This window comes from Myotis nattereri, assembly GCF_964212035.1.
Source record: "Myotis nattereri genome assembly, chromosome: 1".
Taxonomy (NCBI): Eukaryota; Metazoa; Chordata; class Mammalia; order Chiroptera; family Vespertilionidae; genus Myotis; species Myotis nattereri.
Genome location: NC_138075.1, coordinates 56,523,391 through 56,544,201, shown reverse-complemented (window position 1 = coordinate 56,544,201; position 20,811 = coordinate 56,523,391). Strand labels below are relative to the sequence as shown.

The following is a 20,811-nucleotide window of genomic DNA, read 5'->3' as shown; positions in this document are numbered from 1 at the left end:
CAGGACTGGGCCCATGCAGCTGCGGGTCCTTGTGTCATCCCTTCCACAGAGGTGGGCAGGAGAGGCTGAGGCATGGCCTGGTCCCTTTGTCACCTCTTCCACAGAGGCAGCGGGAGAGGGGGCTGCATGGTCCAGGTTCTGGCGCCACGTCTTTCGCAGAGGCGGAGGGTGGAGGGGGGCGAGGGGGGGGGGAAGGAGGCATGGTCCCAGAGCCTCCACAGAGATGGAACAGGGTGAGACCATGGCACGTCAACCTCCCACGGCCCCTCCCACAGCCCGTCTGGCCCTAGATCACCCCCCACACCAGTGGGTGGGGGCAGGGCCAGCACTAAGGAGCAGTGAGCCAGGCTTCTGGCTGAGTGGCACTCCCCATCTCCCCCAAGCCAGAAGCTGGGCTCAGGACTGGCGATCCCAGTGGAGGTGGTGTGAGCCTCTCCTGCCTCCATGGAAGGCAGACAGTAAGGAGTGAGGGGTCCTGGACTGCGAGAGCCCCGGAATGTGAGAGGGATGTCTGAGTGCCAGCTTAGGCCCGATCCCTGGGGGGTCCTGGACTGCAACAGGGCACAGGCTGGGCTGAGGGAGCATCCCCCTCTCCCAGTGCACGGGTGGGGTTTCTCCCTGGCCGGTGATTGGGACCGATTAGGTCCCTCTCGCCCAGTCCTGATCAGGGTCGATCGGGGCGGCTGGCTGGGGGCAGGGATTGTGGGAGGTTGGCCGGACACGGGCGGTTGGCTGGACACGAGAGGTTGGCTGTGGGAGTGCACTGACCAACAGGGGGCAGATCCTGTGTTGAGCATCTGCCCCCTGGTGGTCTGTGCATGTCATAGTGACCAGTCGTTCGGTTGACTCCTCGTAATGGTTGCTTAGGCTTTTATATATATATAGATTACTAAGGGCTTAGCACCTATAGGCACTGTTGCAAGAATTGCACTTAATCCTAACAGGAAGGAGAACTATGACTCCCACTGCACAGATGAGAAAATTGACATGTGAAGAAGCCAAGTCATTTGCCAAGGTCTTATAGATCTTTGCTATCAGGCCCCGTTTGCAAGCCTGGACTTTACAGTCTATTTTATGCATTATTCTTAACTGTCTCTCAGGTTGATAGGTTATGTAAGAACTCGAAAACTCTCCTAATTTTGTGTATATCGTGCAAAGAACAGCAAGGGCCCTCATATTGGTTGCACATTTGTACATCAGAGCTACAAATTCCACATCAATAAAATGGAGAATAAGACCTTTCCTTTCTATCCTAGAATTGTGACAAGCTAATGTGAAAACAAGCATGAAATCCTGTCCAAACTATGAAGCATGGTACACATATAAGGTGTATTATGTTGCACCCACTGTAAACCAGTACATTAGCCATCATTATTAACACAGGAGAGTCAAATGTAAAGAAAGTAGCAATTATTTTGGTGACATACAGCTCTAAACTAGAATATTACAAACTATCCATCTGTTAGTAATACCTGACATAAAACCACCACTGGTTAATCAATAAATATCATGCAATGGTTTCAGTAAAATGTACTCTCCAGGGTACTCCCCTGACTCATTTACTAATTACCTTGTCTTATTTGATATGCTCCCAGCATTTGCCTGAGATGTGTTACTCTCGAGTTATATATCAAAACTTTCTTTAAAAAATTGAAGGTTCAAACTATACATTCACTATGACATCAAAAGTTCAGGTGAGCCACTCAATTTTCAGTTTCCCTGACTCAACTTTTTGGAGTTTTGTAATTAATTATATTCCATTGTTACTGGTCATCAATTAACTCAAAATGTTTCTGAGATGGTGAGTGTGCTGAAGGAGGCAGAATTGAATGATAATTTGAGACTGGTAGGACACTAAATTTCTCTCTTGTTAATAATTAAAGTAGATAACGTATGCCTTTATTTATAGCTTCCAGAAATATCCGGCTCATTCCTGTGCACTGCCCTGTCAGCTAATCATCATTGGTCAGGACCTGACGTGGGCCACTGTGTTTTATTTTCCACACCCACCTTCCCCTGAAGCCATCAAACGCAGTCCACCCAAAAGTTAAGCAAGTGAGGCCACCACAGCTTTATTCTCTGGAATTCTCCACCTAGCCAAATGTTTGGATGCATAAAAACGTAAAGGATGAAAAAGCAGTAAAAATGTCAATTTACCTGTTTCAATCTCCCAGATGTAAACGGAGTCATCTGCACATCCAACAATTAAAAAATTCTCAACCGGGTGCCACTTTATCATCTTCACCGGGAACAGGTGCTTCCGGGCACAGAAGAGGAACCGCTTCTCCTCCAGGTGGAGGAGGGCCACGGAGTGGTCGCCGCACACACAGAAAACCACCTGACCACTCCTCAGCTGTGGGGGGAACAAACAAGCAACATCCTTTGTAAGTAAACAGGCAAATGCTTTCTTTAAAATTGAATCAGACCCTCGCCCTGCTAATGTCAAATGTTTATTAAAGCCCCATTTTGTCAAATGACATTCTACAGCACCCCTCCACCTAACACGCTGGAGGAGAGCTTTAAACACCGCGTAGATTTAAAACCCAACACCCTGTCGGGAAGGTCAAGAGATGCAAGTACAAAGGAGAATTCCAGGCCAGATCCACTTGTAAGGTAAATGAAGGACTTGACCATCACTCAGCAAATTCAGGCAGTGTGAGGCAGACGTCGGAAACAATGCAGAGTAAAATAAACCCCAGAGCTAATTTGTTGCCACAAAAAGAAGCTATTTGTAGACAGAAGCTTAGGCGCAAGGGAATCATGAGCTGGTATTTTCCACTTAAAGCCTCAAAATGTGATTTGGTGCTGTTCCCAGAACTATACAGATTCTGATCCAAACAGGAAACTCAGTGTAGACACAATTTAAAAGAAGTCAGCATTAGATAGTTCCCAATTAATGTTCCGTCTCAAAGACACACGGACCAAAAATAGGCTCACAGGATAAAGAGTCTTCAGATACTTTAAAAAAAGCCAGCCTGTGGTTACCTGGAGCACAGTTTAGGGTAGACACCATCCATGCTGGTGCTGGTGAAGGTAATCAGGGAGGAGTTTATAGCAGCTCTGTGCCTTCCCACCATTCATACAATAGTCAGACTGTGGATGCAGGTGGGCTGGGGTGGGGTGGGCTGGGGTGAGGCCGGTGGGGCAGGAGGAAAGCAGGTAGTGGCTTTTCTACCTTCTCTGTTTCTTTTCTAATCACCTTGCAATTAGGATGTTCCCACTTTCACAAAGGCAACTGGCCAGCGTTTCAGCTGCTATGTTTAAAGCACCAGCTCGGATCCCTTGAAAATCCCCCAGTGCCCATCATTGACCACATTCAACAGGGCATTGGGAGGCACGTTCTTTTTAAGGAGACTACAGAAATCCTGAGGGAACCAAAAGCACAAAATGGCAGGTGAATAGATGGGGAGAGCCTGGCCTTGAGAATGGGGAAGATGGCATTGCCTCCCCAAGATAACCTCCTGGAGAATGTGCACAACCCACAGCCTCTACAATGGACAGTCCAATGTACTTCAGCTATGAACATACAAATGTAAACGTGAGGCCAATAAGAATCTTTTCTCTGGGCATTTGAATAAAGCTAAAAGAAGGCATAGGGAGGAGCAAGAGGAGTCAGCAATCACAGAAAAGTAGACTTCTGAGGTAGGGAGACTCGAGGAGTAACCTTGGTTTCTATATTTCAATTCAAGCTCTGGCCTTGCTATAGTGTTTCATATTGTATGTATAACGATTGCCTCTTATGCCCTTCCGGTAACCTCCCTTGTTAATCTGACTTGGTTTGAATGGGTTCTGATCCTTAGAGTTAAATTATCTCTGAGTGAAGCAGAGGTAAAAGGGGTCAGGAGTGGAACTGACTTGGACTACCATGCTGGAGCTGAGAAAAAAAAATAGCTTAAAAAAAAGGATAAAGGAAGGGAACCTCAGAAATAAAAGACATAGCAAGAGATCCCAAATCAGCACATGGAAGTTTATTATTTTAAGCCAGTTAGCTTTATTTCACTGTTTTATTAAATTATTTGTATTGCTGAAATATTGCTTTATTTCTGTCTACTCCAAAAACACAGTGTAGCTGTAACTGGTTTGGCTCAGTGGATAGAGCATCGGCCTGCGGACTGAAGGGTCCAGGGTTTGATTCCGGTCAAGGGCATGTACCTTGGTTGCGGGCACATCCCCAGTAGGGGGTGTGTAGGAGGCAGCTGATCGATGTTTCTCTCTCATCGATGTTTCTAACTTTCTATCCCTCTTCCTTCCTCTCTGTAAAAAATCAATAAAATATATATTAAAAAAAAACACAGTGTAAGTTTTGTCCATGTTTACTTGAAGCTGATTTTTTATAATCTTACTATGGAGAAATAATTTTTACAAGCCAATTAACTAACTTAAAAATTCAGGGAACTCAAAAGGTGAGTTTAACAAATATATAAGATCTGTGGAATTTAAATTTACATTGCATGATAAAATTATACCTGAAAGTATTTCCATTTGTCCCACCCACACAAGGCAGATGCTCATAAATTTTTTAAAGTTAATTATTTGTTAAAAAAATGGAAGAAAAAACAAAAATTTATTTAAAAAAAGAAAATGCAACTATCAATAGTATTATAAAAGTAAATTGTTGACGGCAAAAATTAATTTCTAATTTGTAAATTCCTATATATTTGAATTTTTTTACATTGTCATCACTTTTATAATTTTATTCCATTATAAATTAAAAACTAGGAGAAAACAGACAAGAATGTAAGTACTTTAGAATTAACTGGCTTTTAGAAAGTCAAGAGTTGAGAAAACCTTTGCTTTAAAATCAAACTATTTACTTAAGCTGTAATAATGACATGCATATAAAAAGGTTAGAAAGGAACGCATAAAATCATCTAGTTTTAATGTTAAATAACTTTTAAATTTACGTGATATATTTTTACTATTTGTCTGAACTTACTCTGAAGTTCTCTGGTGGCATCAAAAGACTTGTTACTGGACCAGCTTCCAAAAAGAATTTATGCAAAATTTCTTCAGTAAAGATATCCCACATGATGACACATGAATCCTGGTCCCCCGACACCAGCCAACTTTGGTCCAATTTTGAAGAGAGGCCATGTGGGTAAAGTAATGAAATAACACTTTGGTGATGGCCTTTGAGAACTTTGTAAGGAAGGGAATCTGAAAAACAACCAACACCAAATAATACAAAAGTTATTTTTGTTCAAGAAATAGTCCTGAGGTTGTCTTTTATAAATTTTTAATGTAGGAAAACTACAAAAGTGAGGCAATTGGCTAACAAAAGTATTAAACAATCCTTAGACCATCTCAAAGGCAAGTGCCTCCTCAGAAGCCAGGTCATTCCTGGTGAAGCACTAACGCTGTTTGTTCAAAGTCTACTGATTCTTTAAGGACGTTAGCAAGTTACCAACACCAGTGCCATGAAATGGCAAATGCTATACTGAAAGAGTGAACAACTTTGAAAGTTTTGCCTCTACAGAAAAAACTTAGAACATTATTGCTGTACTTTCAATTAGCATGACCAGATGCATAAAAGGAAAACAAACTTTCACAGGACATTTTTGCTTTCCAAGATATCAGAGATTACCTAGTTCCAACTCTTAGTTTTACAGATGAAGTATTTGAGGCTCAGAGAGGTTAAGTGACTTGAATCCAAATGAAAAAGCACAGCATAATGTTTAATAGCATAGCTTTCTGCTAAAGAAATATGACTTTGCTTTTCTGGATCTATGACTCAATAGATATGTCTCCATGGACAAGTAGTTTTGTCCTCTCTAAGCCACAGATACGGCACCTAAAAAAAAAACTTGAGATAATAATAGCACATCTTCCCACAAGACTGTTGTGGTGTGAAATAAATAAGAAAGGGGCCATGATTTCTTAATACTGGCACTTGGTAGAAAATGGTATTTTATTCCATAGTTATACTAGAACTCGGCCACTGACACCCAGTCCCCACACTGTTTCTTCTTTCATTAGCTAACTGAAAAATTTGAAAGGACCGCAGAACACAAACTCTCTTTATTCAAATTAAAAATGAGTCCCAAAAAGTCTTTATTACGTCTTTAAAGAACCATTAGTTACTTCTATTCCATCAGGTATGCCCTCACTTTACGTCCCCTGTGCAAACCAAGATAAATAGGAATTCATTTTAAGAGTTAGTGCTCAGGCTGGTTTTCTCAGTGGTAAGAGCCTTGGCCCACAGACCAAAGGGTCCTGGGTTCGATTTCTAGTCAAGGGCACGTACCTCGGTTGTAGGTTCTATCCCAGGCCACAGGTTGGGCATGAGTGGGAGGCAACCAATCCATGTGTCTTTCTCACTTCGATGTTTTTCTCTCTCTCTTCACCACGGCCCCCCCCCCCCACTCTTTTTAAAAAAATCAATTGGAAAAATATCCTTGGATGAGGATTAAAAAAAAAAAAGAGTGAAAATTAAACCTACTAGTCAAATGCAGGTTTCTGCTTGTTTTCTGGGTAAGACCAAACAGCCCTGGTAAAAACTGCTAAGGTCTTAAGCTTTTTCACTAACTCTAACAGCAGCCATTGAGCTGTATAGCAGGACATTACTTCTCCTCAGTTGGGTTCATTGCTATTCACAGCTCTATTTCAGTCAATTACTGAGTCACAAGTTAGTAAGAAGCCAAAGTAAGCTGAGAACATTAGCAGACAAGGCAAAAAGTTTATTTTGTGTGTATGTTTTTTTTTCAATGAGATTTGGTCTTTACCATTAAGGACCTTGCAATCAAGTAGGATCTGTGGAATAAAACATAGAATACAAATTCATCTACACATCTCCAAATCCCAATCACCTCCTACATTTCCTGCGTTTACTTAAGACAACTTACTACATAAATCTTTATTTAATAGGTATTCCCTATTGCAATGCTCAAAGATGTAGAACAGCATATTTAGATTTTATTAACAAAGAAATAAAAATTAAAGCAGGAAGATACCTTTTTCTACTGCCTGGCAAATATTAAAAAGTTTACTAGCATACAAGGTTGGCTAAGACTTGAGGAATAAGGCATTTGCATAAGCTGTTAGTGAATACACATAGACACTGGTGCATGTTCTTTGGAGAACATTTTTAGATAAATTTTTGAAATTAAAAATTCAAATAAATGTTGATCCAGTAGTTCTGGGAATTAATACTATAGATATACTCACATATATGTGCAAAGATAGTTAATTCTGCATTGTTTCAGTAGCCAAAGCCTAGAAAAACTTAAACATCTTTGAACAAGATCTTTTAAAAAATTAAAATTTGATAATTATTAATCATTTAAAATGAGCTCATAAATAATGTACTCCAAAATATTTTATTGAGATTTGTTCAAGAACATTCCAGTAAAGTGTTCAGAATATGTTTTCATTTGTGTAAACTAATTAAATGAATGCATATTGCTATGCTGGTATATGCTTATAGATGCACAGAATTTTTTGAGAAAGGAATAGAGAAATGCATTAGCTGTTGCCTTTGGTGAAGGAAACAGGAAAATCAAGGAAGGACAGAAACACTTCTCATTGTATAATCTTCTGTTTGACTTTTTAAAAAACATATTACTTTAACTTTAAAACCTGTTTTAAAGTTAACAAATTTATTAGCAAATGCCAGCAAACTTTTTAAGCTTCAGCAATCTTCTTAGTACAATTTGTTGAAGTTGAAACTTAGATAAATTAAATAAGTAGGATTAAGTAAAATTCAATGACCTTTCAATAGAGAACCTCCTTCCAGAAGTCCTGCTTTGGCAGCACTCAAAGCCTGTGTAATGAAAATGTTCCCGTCTTCACAGCCACATACTAGTTTATCAAGACCTGGGACATACTCTGATGAAGTGACCACCACAGTGCCAGCTCCGTCTTTAAACCCGGAGAAGTAGTCGATAATGCTTTGTGACATGATATGATGCTTATCAAAATTATCTTGAAGGGTCCAGGTGGTAGTTATTGGTATCTCTAAGAGGAAAACATACAAGAAGAAAAATTTGGGTTTATCTAGCCAGCATAGATTGGGAAAATATTATCAAGGCACCATCCCTTGGGGGATACATAGAGGCTCCTTTGCTATCCTCATAGTGGGCTATAGGCATAAAAGTTCTCCTGAATCCACTGTCTTCATTCAAAGGCAACATTATTGATCCTCTGTCCTTCGAAGAGCCTTGAAGAATAAATGTGTAATAATGCATTCATTTTAGACTTAGGTCTACTGAACAGAACTGGGGAACTACTGCAGTGATGTAAATGGTAAGACCCATCTCATGAGTTCCCTACCTGCCTTAGCAATGTTCAGAAAGAAAATTGGGGTTTTTATAGTTGTGTGAGGTAAAGGGAAGAAATTTATTCTTTCAGTGTCAAGGATAGGAACATCTCAAAATTGTACCACAAGCCTAGGCAACTACCTATGGCTACCAAAAGTGCCGGTTACCAATTTAAGTAGCTGAGCACCCAAGCATGAGAACTGGGCCTCGGGCAGGCTCAGGAAGTGAGAGAGGCTTGGCATCCAGGACAGCAGAAGGCAAGCTAAAGCCAACCTACCCCGCTATGCACTGGCCTCCTTGGCCTAATGGTACACATGCTCCAGTGACGATGAAAACCTCTACCCCAAAACTTAGACTAGCACCAAGTGTTGTCGTAAATGTCTATGGCTCTAAGTACAAAGAAGGTTGGCTGGACATTTAATGCTGCTGCTGTAAGCAGAACAGACGGGAAAAATCCTAGAGCCACCATCGAGTGGCCCAGCAGTGGGCATGGCATGCGTTTTTAACTCTTAAGATTGGCTTGTAAGAAACTTTTCCACACACTGCACCAAGCTCACACTCTCTCAGAAGTTTGAAAGCTCTCCACAATAACATTTATATTGATGATTTCAGTGTTTTATTCTAAGAAACAATAAAATAAGCAAATGTGAAATCATCTAATCATTCAAATTGTCAGACGTTTTAGTGCCCTCGTTTATTTATGCGCTTTCTGTTCCACGCAGCAGTAATAATCCCCATAGAGGAATTGGTTGAAAAAGGGGTACAACATATGGACACGACAAAATACAAAATATGAATATGGTGTAGCAGCCTGCTCTATACTGTTATTGCCAGCATTCATTTTACTTCAATAAGACATCACTCATGTTAAATTACTGCTATTTTGTATTATATTGGCTGTATAGCTGCATAAGATCTACATAAGGGATTTATGTTGGCATCTAGTGCAGAGTAGTACATGATAAATTTCTTCCTGTTTGTAGCCCATGTTACTCAACTTAGAAAAGCACGGAGTTAATTATAAACTAGTTCTCAGGAGACATGTGAAAGTCATCTTACCTCCAGGAGAGCCATCAAACTTGGATACAGGAACATCGGGGATGTGCCACAAAGTAATTCTTCCTGAGACTTCTCCAGAGAAAAGTACCTTATAGAAAGGCTCTTTCCTTTCATTCATGTAGCCCATTACACAGGGAAGGCTCTGGTCCAAAACAAGAAGTTAGCTTTTATGCAGGAAAATATCTAAGTATAACACGACAGCCACTGTTTTTAAATGAAGGAACAAAACTTCATAGATGAACTAAATTGCTTCCATTTTATTTCCCACTATTTCTAAATGTTCAAGTACTTATAATCTCTTATTTAAGACAAAAAAGTTTTTATAAAGTAGAAAGAAATGCCATCAGCTAGTCTTCAGATAGTTAATAAGAATATCTAACATTTATTGAACATGTTCTGTGTATGTATTACATATACTATTAGGAGCATTGCATGTACATATTCAGTTAAATAATCCTCTCAATGATCATATGAAGTTAGTACTATCATTGTCTTCACTGTACAGATGAATAAACAGAGAGTGAAGATTTGATTATCAAAGGGGATATAGATGGTAGTGAACTTGAGTCCAGTAATTCTGACTCAAGAGCCCATATCTTGATAACAATACTCTACTGTCCAATAAGAAGGCTTCATTTTTTATGTTCCAGTTGTCAGTTAAAATAATAACTAATGTTTGTATAATAATTTTGTGTAATTAATATACTTTCTGATGAACATTTTTCAAATTCAACATGATATCAAGTTTCCTAAGTGGCCACAAAGAAAAATAAGAATGAGTACATAAATTGTTAAAATATATATTACTATATGACTTTAATATACATAATCTTATATTGTATTGGTATAGTTTATATTAATGTTATATGCTTAGAGAGAGTTAAAATTTTGCTGAGGCAGAGTATGAATATTGGGCACCAATGCTCTGAAAGATAGGTTTCCATTAGTGAATGAGGCTAGAATCTCCCCAGGATCTCAGTGCAGTGTAGATGTTCTTTGGATAGATAGGGATTATGCACAAGGGATCAAAATGATCAGGTGATTAGAAAAACAAAATAAAAAATTACTTTTATTTATAAATAAAAGGAGCACTGAAAAGAAAGCCAACTGCTGGTGCTAGAATGAAAGATGCTTAAGAAAGTCTTATTGATGGCATCACTTCGTAAGTTATATAAATGTCTAACCAGTATGCTGTACACCTGAAGGTAATGTAATACTGAAAGTCAACTGTAAAAATTTTAATTAAAAAAATAAGACTAAGAAAGTGAATTTCCTCATCAGAAAATAGATGTTTGAAGGTCCAAACTTAAATAAATTAGTGGGAAAATTCTATAATGTATCTTTAGAAAATATTAGGGGCCAAAATACTGCTACATTCAATCCTCACAACAAAGTAAGTAAATATTGTTATTCTACTTGTTATGGAGATAAGGAAACTAAAATAGAAAGAAAATAAGAAACTAATCCAAGACAGTTCAAAGAAGATATGTAATCCTCTAAAATCCTAAGAAATGAAAAGAAAAACAGTTCCTATGAAGTCAGTTCTCTGAATAAACCTCGTTTTGTCTTGTTTTTAAGATTCAGAAGGCAATGTGCGATCATAGAGTTCTCATAGTCACCATCATGGTGTTAGAATGGTGTTGATAAAACTTGGTTAAATTAACTTCCCAAATACTCTCAGCCTTTAGGAACCTTAGAATTGACCAGTCCAGCCTCCCTCGATATGTTGATGAGAACGAAGCTCTAGAGAGGGTGGTGGGCTACTCAAGTTGGGGCAGCACATCTCTTCCCTCCCAGCTCCATGTGCTGTTGTTCCCTCTCTAGTTCTGCAATTCACCTGAAAGCCTGCTCAGAGTCTCTTACCATATGAATTCTGATTGATCATCCCAGAATACAGTACCCATCGCAAGGAGTATCCATCCTCCAAGATGTAATAAAATAGTCATTAAGAGTGAATTCTTGGGGGCTGCCTGGATTCAAATACTGGTTTTAAATCATACTAACTCTATTAAAGGAGCTAATTACTTGATTTAGACAATTTGCTTAACTTCTTTATGTCTCATGGTCTCTAGCTATGGAATGAAAGCTAATAAAGACACCTACTATGGCCCAGCCTGTGTGACTCAGTGGTAGAGCGTCGACCAATGAACCAGGAGGTCACGGTTCGATTCCCAGTCAGAGCACATGCCTGGTTGCGGGCTCAGTCCACAGTATAGGGCGTGCAGGAGAAAGCCAATCAATGATTCTCTTTCATCATTGATGTTTCGATCTCTCTCTCCTTCTCCCTTCCTCTCTGAAATCAATAAAAATATATTTAAAAAATAAAGGCACCTACTATGTGGGACTACTGTCAGGACTGAGTGGATAAGGTAAGGTGCTTAGAATGGTGCCAGGCAGTTGGTACGTACTCAACAAATATTAACCAGTCTTATTATCCACTTTCGGAACAATTGAGAAACCCACTCCAAAGACCCATTACCAGACTCTCAGGCCAAACATCCTGGGTTCAAATCCTGGGAATTAATCTCTCTGAACACCTGTTTTAACATGGGAACATGGTGGGTACTCATGTAAATGAAGCTGTGTGTATGTCTGACAATAGTAAGAACTATCATCACCATTGCTGTCATTACTCAGTTCATGCACTCAAATGTCTTACCTGCAACCCTCAGGGTGTTTCTACCCCAGTTGCTCCCCCTCAGCACAGCAGCCTTACTCCTCAACTAAGACCCTGGGAAGCCCGGCTCCTCATTGTAACAGCCAGGAGCCCTGCCACAGGCCTCATCAGATATGACTTAAAGCTTGGAAAACTCTAAGAAAGCTGCTGAAAGGAAGGGAAGGCCCATTCTTGCTACTACAACTCTATCAGCAGGTATGTCCCCTACATCCTAAAGGGTAACCCTGAGAGCATATTACTATCAATTCCTGAGATTTAAATTCTATGGTATCTATCCCCGCCTCCCCCCAAATACTAAATGTTTACACGGCACCCTTTCCTAAGCTCACCAGGTCTAAAAAAATCATCTCCCCCTTCCACCAAAATGCTTTCACTACTTAAAAGCATGCCTGACTAAGAAGTCTTATAATTAGTGAATAGTGATGATGTTTTGAATAACGTAAATAATATCTGACTTCCTTTTCTTGGCTGGATAAAGGGCAAGCAAGGGTCTAAGAATAGGTAGACCATCATCTTTCAGTTTTAGATTATTCTGGCATATTGCACTGGTTCACAAGCACTTCCCACCTTTCAAATACAGACACAACTGCAGTTGTCTAAACAACAATCACTGATAGAGAGCCCATAAATATGTATCTTCACATTCTGAGAAACAAAACCAGGTAGCTTCCCACAAGATTAGTATTTTTTAAACTTGCTTTGTAATTGCTGTATTTTTTCCTTGTAATTATGTGCACAGTGTTTATACTTGCAGTAGACTAGAAGCTCCTAAAGGACACTACTTACATGTAGCTTTTAGGGAGAACTGTGCTTTGTAAAATTGCAATCTAGAGGTAAAAAGGAAAAAAGGGCAGGCCCTTTCAAAATAACTAAAAACGCCTTTTGAGTCAGCCACAATGCTGCTTTTGCAATCAACGGACACAGACCCATTGCTGCCCACAGACGGCTGTAGAAATACCGCTGAATGCCATAATTCTGAGGTCTGCCTACGCCCCAGCAGTACCAGCAGTTCTAGTTTTTGGCTGACAGCTTCTTAATCAACTTTTTGCAACAAAACCTCACAGATATGTCAGTGGAACAATCACTGGACTGAAGGATTTCCGACAGCTATGCTGTCTGATTATGCAAACCACCATTCTGTAACAATTAACATGCTTCCTTGGTTGACACATCAGTAATTCAAAACTCCTCCATTCTCCATGAAATGCCTTTTGGATAATTAACTGATGACTAAGTCCAATAGGTTAAAAAAAAAACAACACACCACTTTGGTTAACACTACTATAATAAAATAACTGCTTAAATTTTCAGGCTTCATAGCGTGTCAAAGATACAATTCAGCCAAGTAAAAGCTCACAATTATATCCTCAAATTTGTCTGGAATCATAATTAAATTTGTTTTAATTAGAACAATTATTCATAAAAAGAGGTAAATACATGTGAAAATGATTTCAATATTTTTTAAAAAGCGGGCTATAAATATTTTGATAAAGTTTAAAAATTGGAAAGATACATTAAAAGGTTAATGTTGTATCAAACCATATATTAAAAGGATCAGTGAAAAGTGTATGTGTGTGTGTGTGTGTGTGTGTGTGCAGAGAGAAAGAAGAGAGAGAGAGAGAGAGAGAGAGAGAGAGAGAGAGAGAGAGACTAAATAAAGTAAAATGTTGGCAACTGGTGGATCTAGGCAAGAGGTAAATGACTGATGACTGTAATAATTTTGCAACTTTTCAAATATTTAAAAAGTTTTCCAATTACAATGAGTAAATACGCATAATAAAACATATTTACAATGAATATTTATGGTGGCAGAGTTGGCATTTTAACTCCTCCTTTTAAAAAACATTTATAATTTTTCTATAATAAATATGTATTGCTTAATCAGACTTGAAAACAGATTTTTTAAATGCAAAGTTTTCTCCTTAGTAGCCATTAACCGTTAGATTTGATTTTCTCATTAACAAATTGATGTGAATCTTCAATTCAATTTTTCAAGCCTGACTCTGTTACAGACAAAGCAACACTTATCTGAGAATGGGAGTGAAACAGCACTGAGCAGCCCCTTTTCTTGCATTACCGTATTTTCCTGCACAGAAGTAGAGCACAGTAAATGAGGATAAATGGTCTCTTTAAGCACTCTTCCATCAGCAGGGTATATGCTTTTTGAAAGCCCACTGCGTGGCAAAAAATAAAAAGCGAAGTTTAGAACTTTGGGGTTCTTTATTCGTGTGTTTTTTTCCCCTCCCCAATTTCAAAAGCCGGATGGTACCATTCAAGTTTCTAAACTCTAGTTAGAAATTGTTGGGTTAATAATTACAAGTGACTTTTTGAAAACCCAGCACCAGCTGTACAAGTTATACATGGCTAATCTCATTCCTTCATCCCCTGCTGTTTTATACAAAGGCCGGAGCCTACCAAGCCCAGAGTAAATCTTCCAGTGCCAAAGTTGTTTTGTTCTGGTTTTTGATCTTGGGCAGCATGCAGGGATTTTTCCATAATAAACCTCCCAAAGTTCATTTCCAACCTGAATGTTTTGTATGCCGCTCCCATCTGAGCCCACCTGTTCAGCAGCTGATAGATGTAACTGTGACCATCTTCTGTCCAGATGATGATTCTGTGAGCAGCAAGCACCTCTCCGCCAGCAAAGAACTGCCCACTTCCACTGACTTCAGTCCGCAGAAGGGAAAAATCGCAGTAATCATAAACCTAAAGCCCAAAATGAAGGATGCACATTAACAAAAGCGTCCAATCTAATCTGCCAATGAGGTGAAAGATAAATTGTGCTCATCAAGACTATTTAGATGACAGTATTAATACAACATATTAAGTATTGATGATAGCCCACACTGTACTCATGTATTAAGCTATCCTACTAGTATTTAGTTTTTCTTATTGTCCTAAGGTAGGTTTGAGTAGGTAAACTTTATTTGGCTAATGTGTCCATTAAGCACAGAGACTAGAAACCCCAAAATCTCTATATGATTTTATTCTTCCTATATGGGTAATCCACTTTAACATTTGACAATTTATTACACAAAAAAATCTAAATAGTAGAAATCATTTGTTAGACCATACACTTAGTATTTTTGTTTTAAAACATATCAGCATATACATAAGACAATATAGAGTCATTAACTGAACCCCGTATATTAAACATCAAAGGAAAAGAGAGTGCTATCAAGTGATGGTAACTTTGCTTTTTTTTAAAAAAAAATCTTCTTGGAGACATCAGTGAATATATTTACAAAAAAGAAATATACATTCCCTAAAAAACAAATGTAGTGACAAAGCAAACAAAGAAATATATATATATGACGAATTTATGTAGGTGAAAGTATTAGTTTTATTTTTAATTCTAAAGAGCAAGCATCAACTTTTTAAAATAATCTAGCGATAAATGCCCCTTATTAATATGGTTTGTTATTAATAACATGAGCATTTACTATTACATGTATAATCTCCTGAGAGGCAAAACAGCAGAACTAATAAAAGTCAGTCAGAAAAGACAGGTCATCCATGCTGTGGTAATAACATTATAAAGAGTTTGTAACATATTTTAAATCATATTCTTATAACTGCTGCACTGAACAAGAAAAAAATTAAAAATTTATATTTGTATATCCTTGGTATTTATTATGTTATTTTATAATACCTTCCAACATCTAGAAAATACCACCAATAGAAGTCTCTCTGTATATGTGCAAAATCGTATTGTCCGGCAGTTCAGGGAGTCAAGAAATTTGGATTCCTTTTCATAGACATCTTGCTTTTCCTTCAAAAGGAATGAAAACATTTTAGTACTAGTTCTAGGTCATTTACATGCAACTGTATCCGAAGATTTGCTTCTCTGAACGCTTGAAGTAGATCACACCATTATTAAAAAATGAAAAGTACCCCCAGTTTCCTTTTTAGTCTTCTGAACTATGAAGTTACTTTGCAAAAAATACCATGAGCAGGAAACCCACTTGGACTCAAGGATTCATCATGTAAACTCATTCAACAAACATTCTGTGGGGCACTAGGCTGGATGCTGAGGACGTCAAGATTGAGTTACTGACATTCAGACTTGGCAGAAAGACAAACCAAAAAAAAAAAAAGGAAAATAAAATTTTTAAACCCTGCAGTATCTTAATTGCTATCACAGAAAAATACACAAAGTGTTTTTGAAAAGATCGAAGAGTGGCCAGAACACTATATTCGCAATCTGACATTGCTGGGTGTGTGTTTCTGGGCCTCAGGACCCAATACAATTCTGAGGCTTCCTTATTCAAGACACTCCTGAGGAGAGCCCAGAGCCCCAGGGGGCAGCCAAAACAATTCCCTCGCCCGCCAGCAAACACAACAAACACTATGACTGTTCTTTTGTCCATCACCTCAACTTGTAGCCTAAAGCCAGGGAGCAGGGGAATACACTGGACCCCCAGGGTATGTGACCCCTGGCTGTGCATAGCGATCTCCCTGCCACTGCTCACACACCCCCGGAAGAAAAAGAGGGTCTCCTGCTGTAAGGGACAGAATGAGATTCTTCTACAATTTGTATTTTTAATTAAAACATAATCTGTGTGTGTGTGTGTGTGTGTGTGTGTGTGTGTAGATAAAAACATTTGCATGTGCATGGAGAAAAGGATGGAAGGACACACTTCAACTGTTTCCAATGCCCACCCCTGGCACTGGAAGCAGGAAGAATAGGGGAAGCACACAGAGATACACAGAGATAAAATGTAAACTCTTCTATATGATTTGAACTTCCAAAAATAAGCATGTACTATCCCTGTAATTTAAAATATGTCCATACATATGGAGGGGGGAAAAGTTTCACAAGCCCACCTGAATGCTGTTGATAGATGAAGAGAGATCCCACACTTTGAGTTCACCAGTAACTGATACCACCAAGAGAGAATCTTCTGCAAAAACAACAATGGTTGCATATCAGCCAACCACTTCAGTGACTGGCTGATGTAAAGATCATTTCATAGTCTTTTAGGGATTATGCAGGTCTATGCCAGTGGAAAATGTTCAGCTTTGTTATTTTCTTAAATAAACATTTTAGATTAGGTTTTACATTGATTTTAAAATTCCAAAGTGACCCCATAGAAAAGGAGAGCCGCCCTAAAAGCAGAACCACATAAAAGCCATCCTGTTGGCAGTATCACACCTTCCTATTCCAGATGTCAGTATGGAGCCAGCCTTCCTTTTCCTGGGCAGTCGCTCATGATAGAAATGAAATTCTCTTCACTAGCACAGCTAGAAGATACAGCAGGATCAAAGTTCCAAGAGTCCTGCTAATCCACAAGATACCCATTCTTGTCACTTTTAAAAATGTACCAAGCAAAATTGGGTGGTGGACACACGGGTTCTCCTCTTCCACATTTTAACCTTGTGCCGATTTTCCAACAACACCCTGAACCACTTGCCTGGGTGTTCCCAGTTTTTCTTAATCTGGCTTAGGGAGCTATCTTCACTACCAAGTAAACAGAAAGAGCATTTGAAATGCTTGCCCAATAACTTAACAAATAGTTCCAAAGTGATATTTTTCTATACAATCTCTTAGTGTTAAGTATTACCCAACCATTACCTTGAATTCTCATGGAGTGAACGATGCACATGCAATTGATCCAATCAGGAGATTGGGATGATGTGAAAGTGTGAACTAGAACCAAGGTTTTGGCGTCAATTATAAGAATGTCTTGATATTCTCCACAGCATAGAAGCCAGCCTTCTCCTGTCATCCGGAATGAGCAGTGGTAATACTGTGCAAATGGAATTCAAGCAAAAATGTAATTATCACTAGCAATTAATATAAATTCTCTGGATGTTAATTTTATCATCTATTCAATTAAGGTATCAGACTGAAGAGCAACTGAAATTTCTTTGACTGAAGTTATTCCCTACTTCTAAAGTGTTGATTTTGTGCTTTAGTCTCATTTGTATTTCATAATTTCTTTATAGAAAGGGGGATCTTTCGTGAAGAGGGAATCTTATTCCAAATCATGGAAAGTTCACAAGTCTGTTATTTCTGGAGTGCTGTGTAGAACTAAACAACAACAACAACAACAAACACAGATTCCTTATTCTAGCAACATGGCTACATGTTAAGAAGAGATAAAAGCGTTTGAGGAATTCTGGTGCTGAATAAGTTTTGAGAATGGCTTTCATTAAAGATTGTGTAGTATAGTCTACCCTTGAGGCTCTCTCACTGCACCAGTTTTGGTTGCTGAAGAGAGTTTGTACGTGTTGCAGTGCAGGTCATGGATGCTAAAAGCAATGAGTGAAATATGAAAATCTGTCAGTACCACTGAGATCGTGCGACTACCTTATATCTATGCTGGAGTCTGTCTACCAAAAGCCATGACCCATATTCAATATTGGGAAGTGATTACAAAGGTTATGACTATGCCTCTTGCTCTCTTCATGGATAACAAAATCAGAATCTATCCAGCCAAAAAAGGTTAAAATTGGAAACCAGGAAAAACAAATACCTCTTGCTGCTTTATAAAATAGCACATCATTAAAACTTTTCTCTGTGTGTGTGTGTGTATGTGTATGTCTGTGTGTGTTGTGAGTGTACCTAAGGAAAAAAGAAAATTGTCTTTCAAACTTATCTATTTTAAGAATCGGAAAAAAAATTGGCTGAATAATAACTTTGGAGGAAGAAAAATGGCAAAATAAAAGATGATAACTGACCTCATTATAGTCCAATGACAAAAATAAAACATTCAAGAAAAAAACATATCCTCCAAAGACATTTCTTCGAATGTGAGCATGGCGATGCCCTGAAGGAGTTGCAGAACCCAGAAATGTGCTGAAGGAAGCGCCCGTACTTACGCAGATCGCAGTGTGCCTGTAGGGAAGGGTGGCCTTCTCCACGCACTGCCCGTTGGTGACATTCCACACACACATCTCCCTAGCAGAGATAACCTCGTATTATTCTCTGTCATTTCCACTCAATTGGCTGGAATAATTTTTGTGCCACTAAGTTTTTCTTTAGCGCTGCACTTAAATGCGGCCTGATCGTTTATGGGCCTTTTTGTTACAGATTACTGGGCAAGAAAATGTCGTGGTCATTAGCAGGGATGACATACTGTATCTGTGTCTTTTTGTCTGGGTAATTACACCCTGCCGCCAGCCTGCACACCTTCCCTTAGTGCCAACCTGACCTGCAACAGATTGTGAGGATACAGCTATCACAGCCTTTTGGACTGACAGTACAACAACCTTTCCATGGAAACTGCCTCCTCTTGAAAATGGTTGATTTCACTGAACTTAAACTACATATTCTGAAAAGCATAATGCATCAAGACCGCTGTGCCTTGTGGAGCCCAGGTAGCATTTTTGCAAAAATGAACAGTGCCACCAAGAGGCCACATTTGGCCTAACGTCGATGGGGTTTATTTCTTTGCCTCTGAAATCCTGAAATCATCCTTGCAACTTAATGTTTAAAAAATTTTCGTTTTTTAGAAAACTGACTTGATTACATATATGTTACAAAAAGATAAACACAGTTATGAAATACAGCTGTAAAATGCATCTAGTGTAAGGCAGTTTAAATCTCTATGGTTTCTGTTCACAAAAACCAAAGTAGCTGTTTCAGAATGGTTCTGTAATATTCTTCTATTTTTGACACATTTTTTTGTGGAAGAAATGAAAATGTTATTGACATTAAGGGAGAAGCTATTAAGAAACAAGATATGGACTACTATTATTAATTGTACTTTGTGATTTGCAGGCTCTTTTTTGCTTTTCTAGTGAGACACCAGGACTCAATTTTTAAATCAGTGATTTTCAACCTGGATGACTTTGCCCCACAAAGGATATTTAGCAACGTTTAGAGATAGTTTGGGTTGTCACAATTTAGGAACACACGGCTGGCATCTAGTGGAGAAAGACCAGAATGCTGCTAAACATCCTGAATGCATAAGATGATCCCCACAACAAAGAATTTTCTAGTGGTTCAAATGTCATGAGTACTAAGGTTAAGAAACCATGTTCTAGAAAGAAAATATTCATGTTTTTTCATCTCTGTTAATATCCAACCTTATTCCAAAAATAACTTGAGTCATGAGTGAGAGTATCTGTGTGTATCTGAAAAAAAAAAAAGACTAAAAGAATGGTGGAAAGTGAAATAATGTATCTCAAAGGTAAAAAAACAAAACAAAACAAAACGAAAAAAACAAATGTGTGCCAAAAGTAAAAAAAAAAATAAAAAAAAAAATAGAATCTTAAGCAGTCATCAATATAAAATTTTTATCTCTAAAGGAATTTGAATTTATCAGCATGGTTCTCAATTCTTCTGGGAATAATTCAAAAAATACCCTCAGAAATTTTAAATTCATAATTCTGTGTTGGAGTCCAAGCACGTGGAGTTTCGAACATCTCCTGGTCAGTTAGCCTGTTCCTAGGTAAGTCTATCTCTAAACTAGTGGTTCTCAACTCTGGCTATCCATTAGAATTATCAGGGAGTTTTCAAAAGTACTAATATCTGGCCTGGCCAGAGTGGCTCTGTGATTGAACATCAGCCCATGAACCAGGAGGTCAGAGTCCAATTTCCAGTCAGGGCACATGCTCAGGTTGCGGGTTGGATCCCAAGTGAGGGGAGGGGCATTTGGGAGCCGGTCGATTAATGATTTCTCTCTCATCACTGATGTTTCTCTCTTTCCCTCTCCCTCTCTCTCTCTGAATACAATAATATATATATATTAAATTACTGGTATCTGGGACCCAGCCCAGACATCAAGCCAGGCTAATTAAATCGTATTGTCCAGGCTTGAAGCCTGGGCATCAGGCAAAGCTCCCCTAGTGATGCTGATGTTTCTACCCTCT

The 20,811-nt window shown here is 38.7% G+C and overlaps 1 protein-coding gene across 1 annotated transcript in view; it reads right to left on the bottom strand.

Moving 5' to 3' along the window:
- WDR72 (WD repeat domain 72) overlaps window positions 1–20,811 on the bottom strand; it is a gene marked incomplete at its 5' end in the record, with an annotated part of 183,946 nt that overhangs the window by 153,747 nt on the left and 9,388 nt on the right. Inside the window, 10 exons of the mRNA XM_081108857.1 lie at window positions 2,158–2,353; window positions 4,937–5,157; window positions 7,708–7,953; window positions 9,315–9,456; window positions 14,069–14,165; window positions 14,552–14,697; window positions 15,644–15,763; window positions 16,819–16,895; window positions 17,567–17,741; window positions 18,817–18,895. Coding sequence (XP_080964983.1) covers window positions 2,158–2,353; window positions 4,937–5,157; window positions 7,708–7,953; window positions 9,315–9,456; window positions 14,069–14,165; window positions 14,552–14,697; window positions 15,644–15,763; window positions 16,819–16,895; window positions 17,567–17,741; window positions 18,817–18,895 — 1,499 coding nt within the window. The remainder of the gene's footprint in view (window positions 1–2,157; window positions 2,354–4,936; window positions 5,158–7,707; window positions 7,954–9,314; window positions 9,457–14,068; window positions 14,166–14,551; window positions 14,698–15,643; window positions 15,764–16,818; window positions 16,896–17,566; window positions 17,742–18,816; window positions 18,896–20,811) is intronic.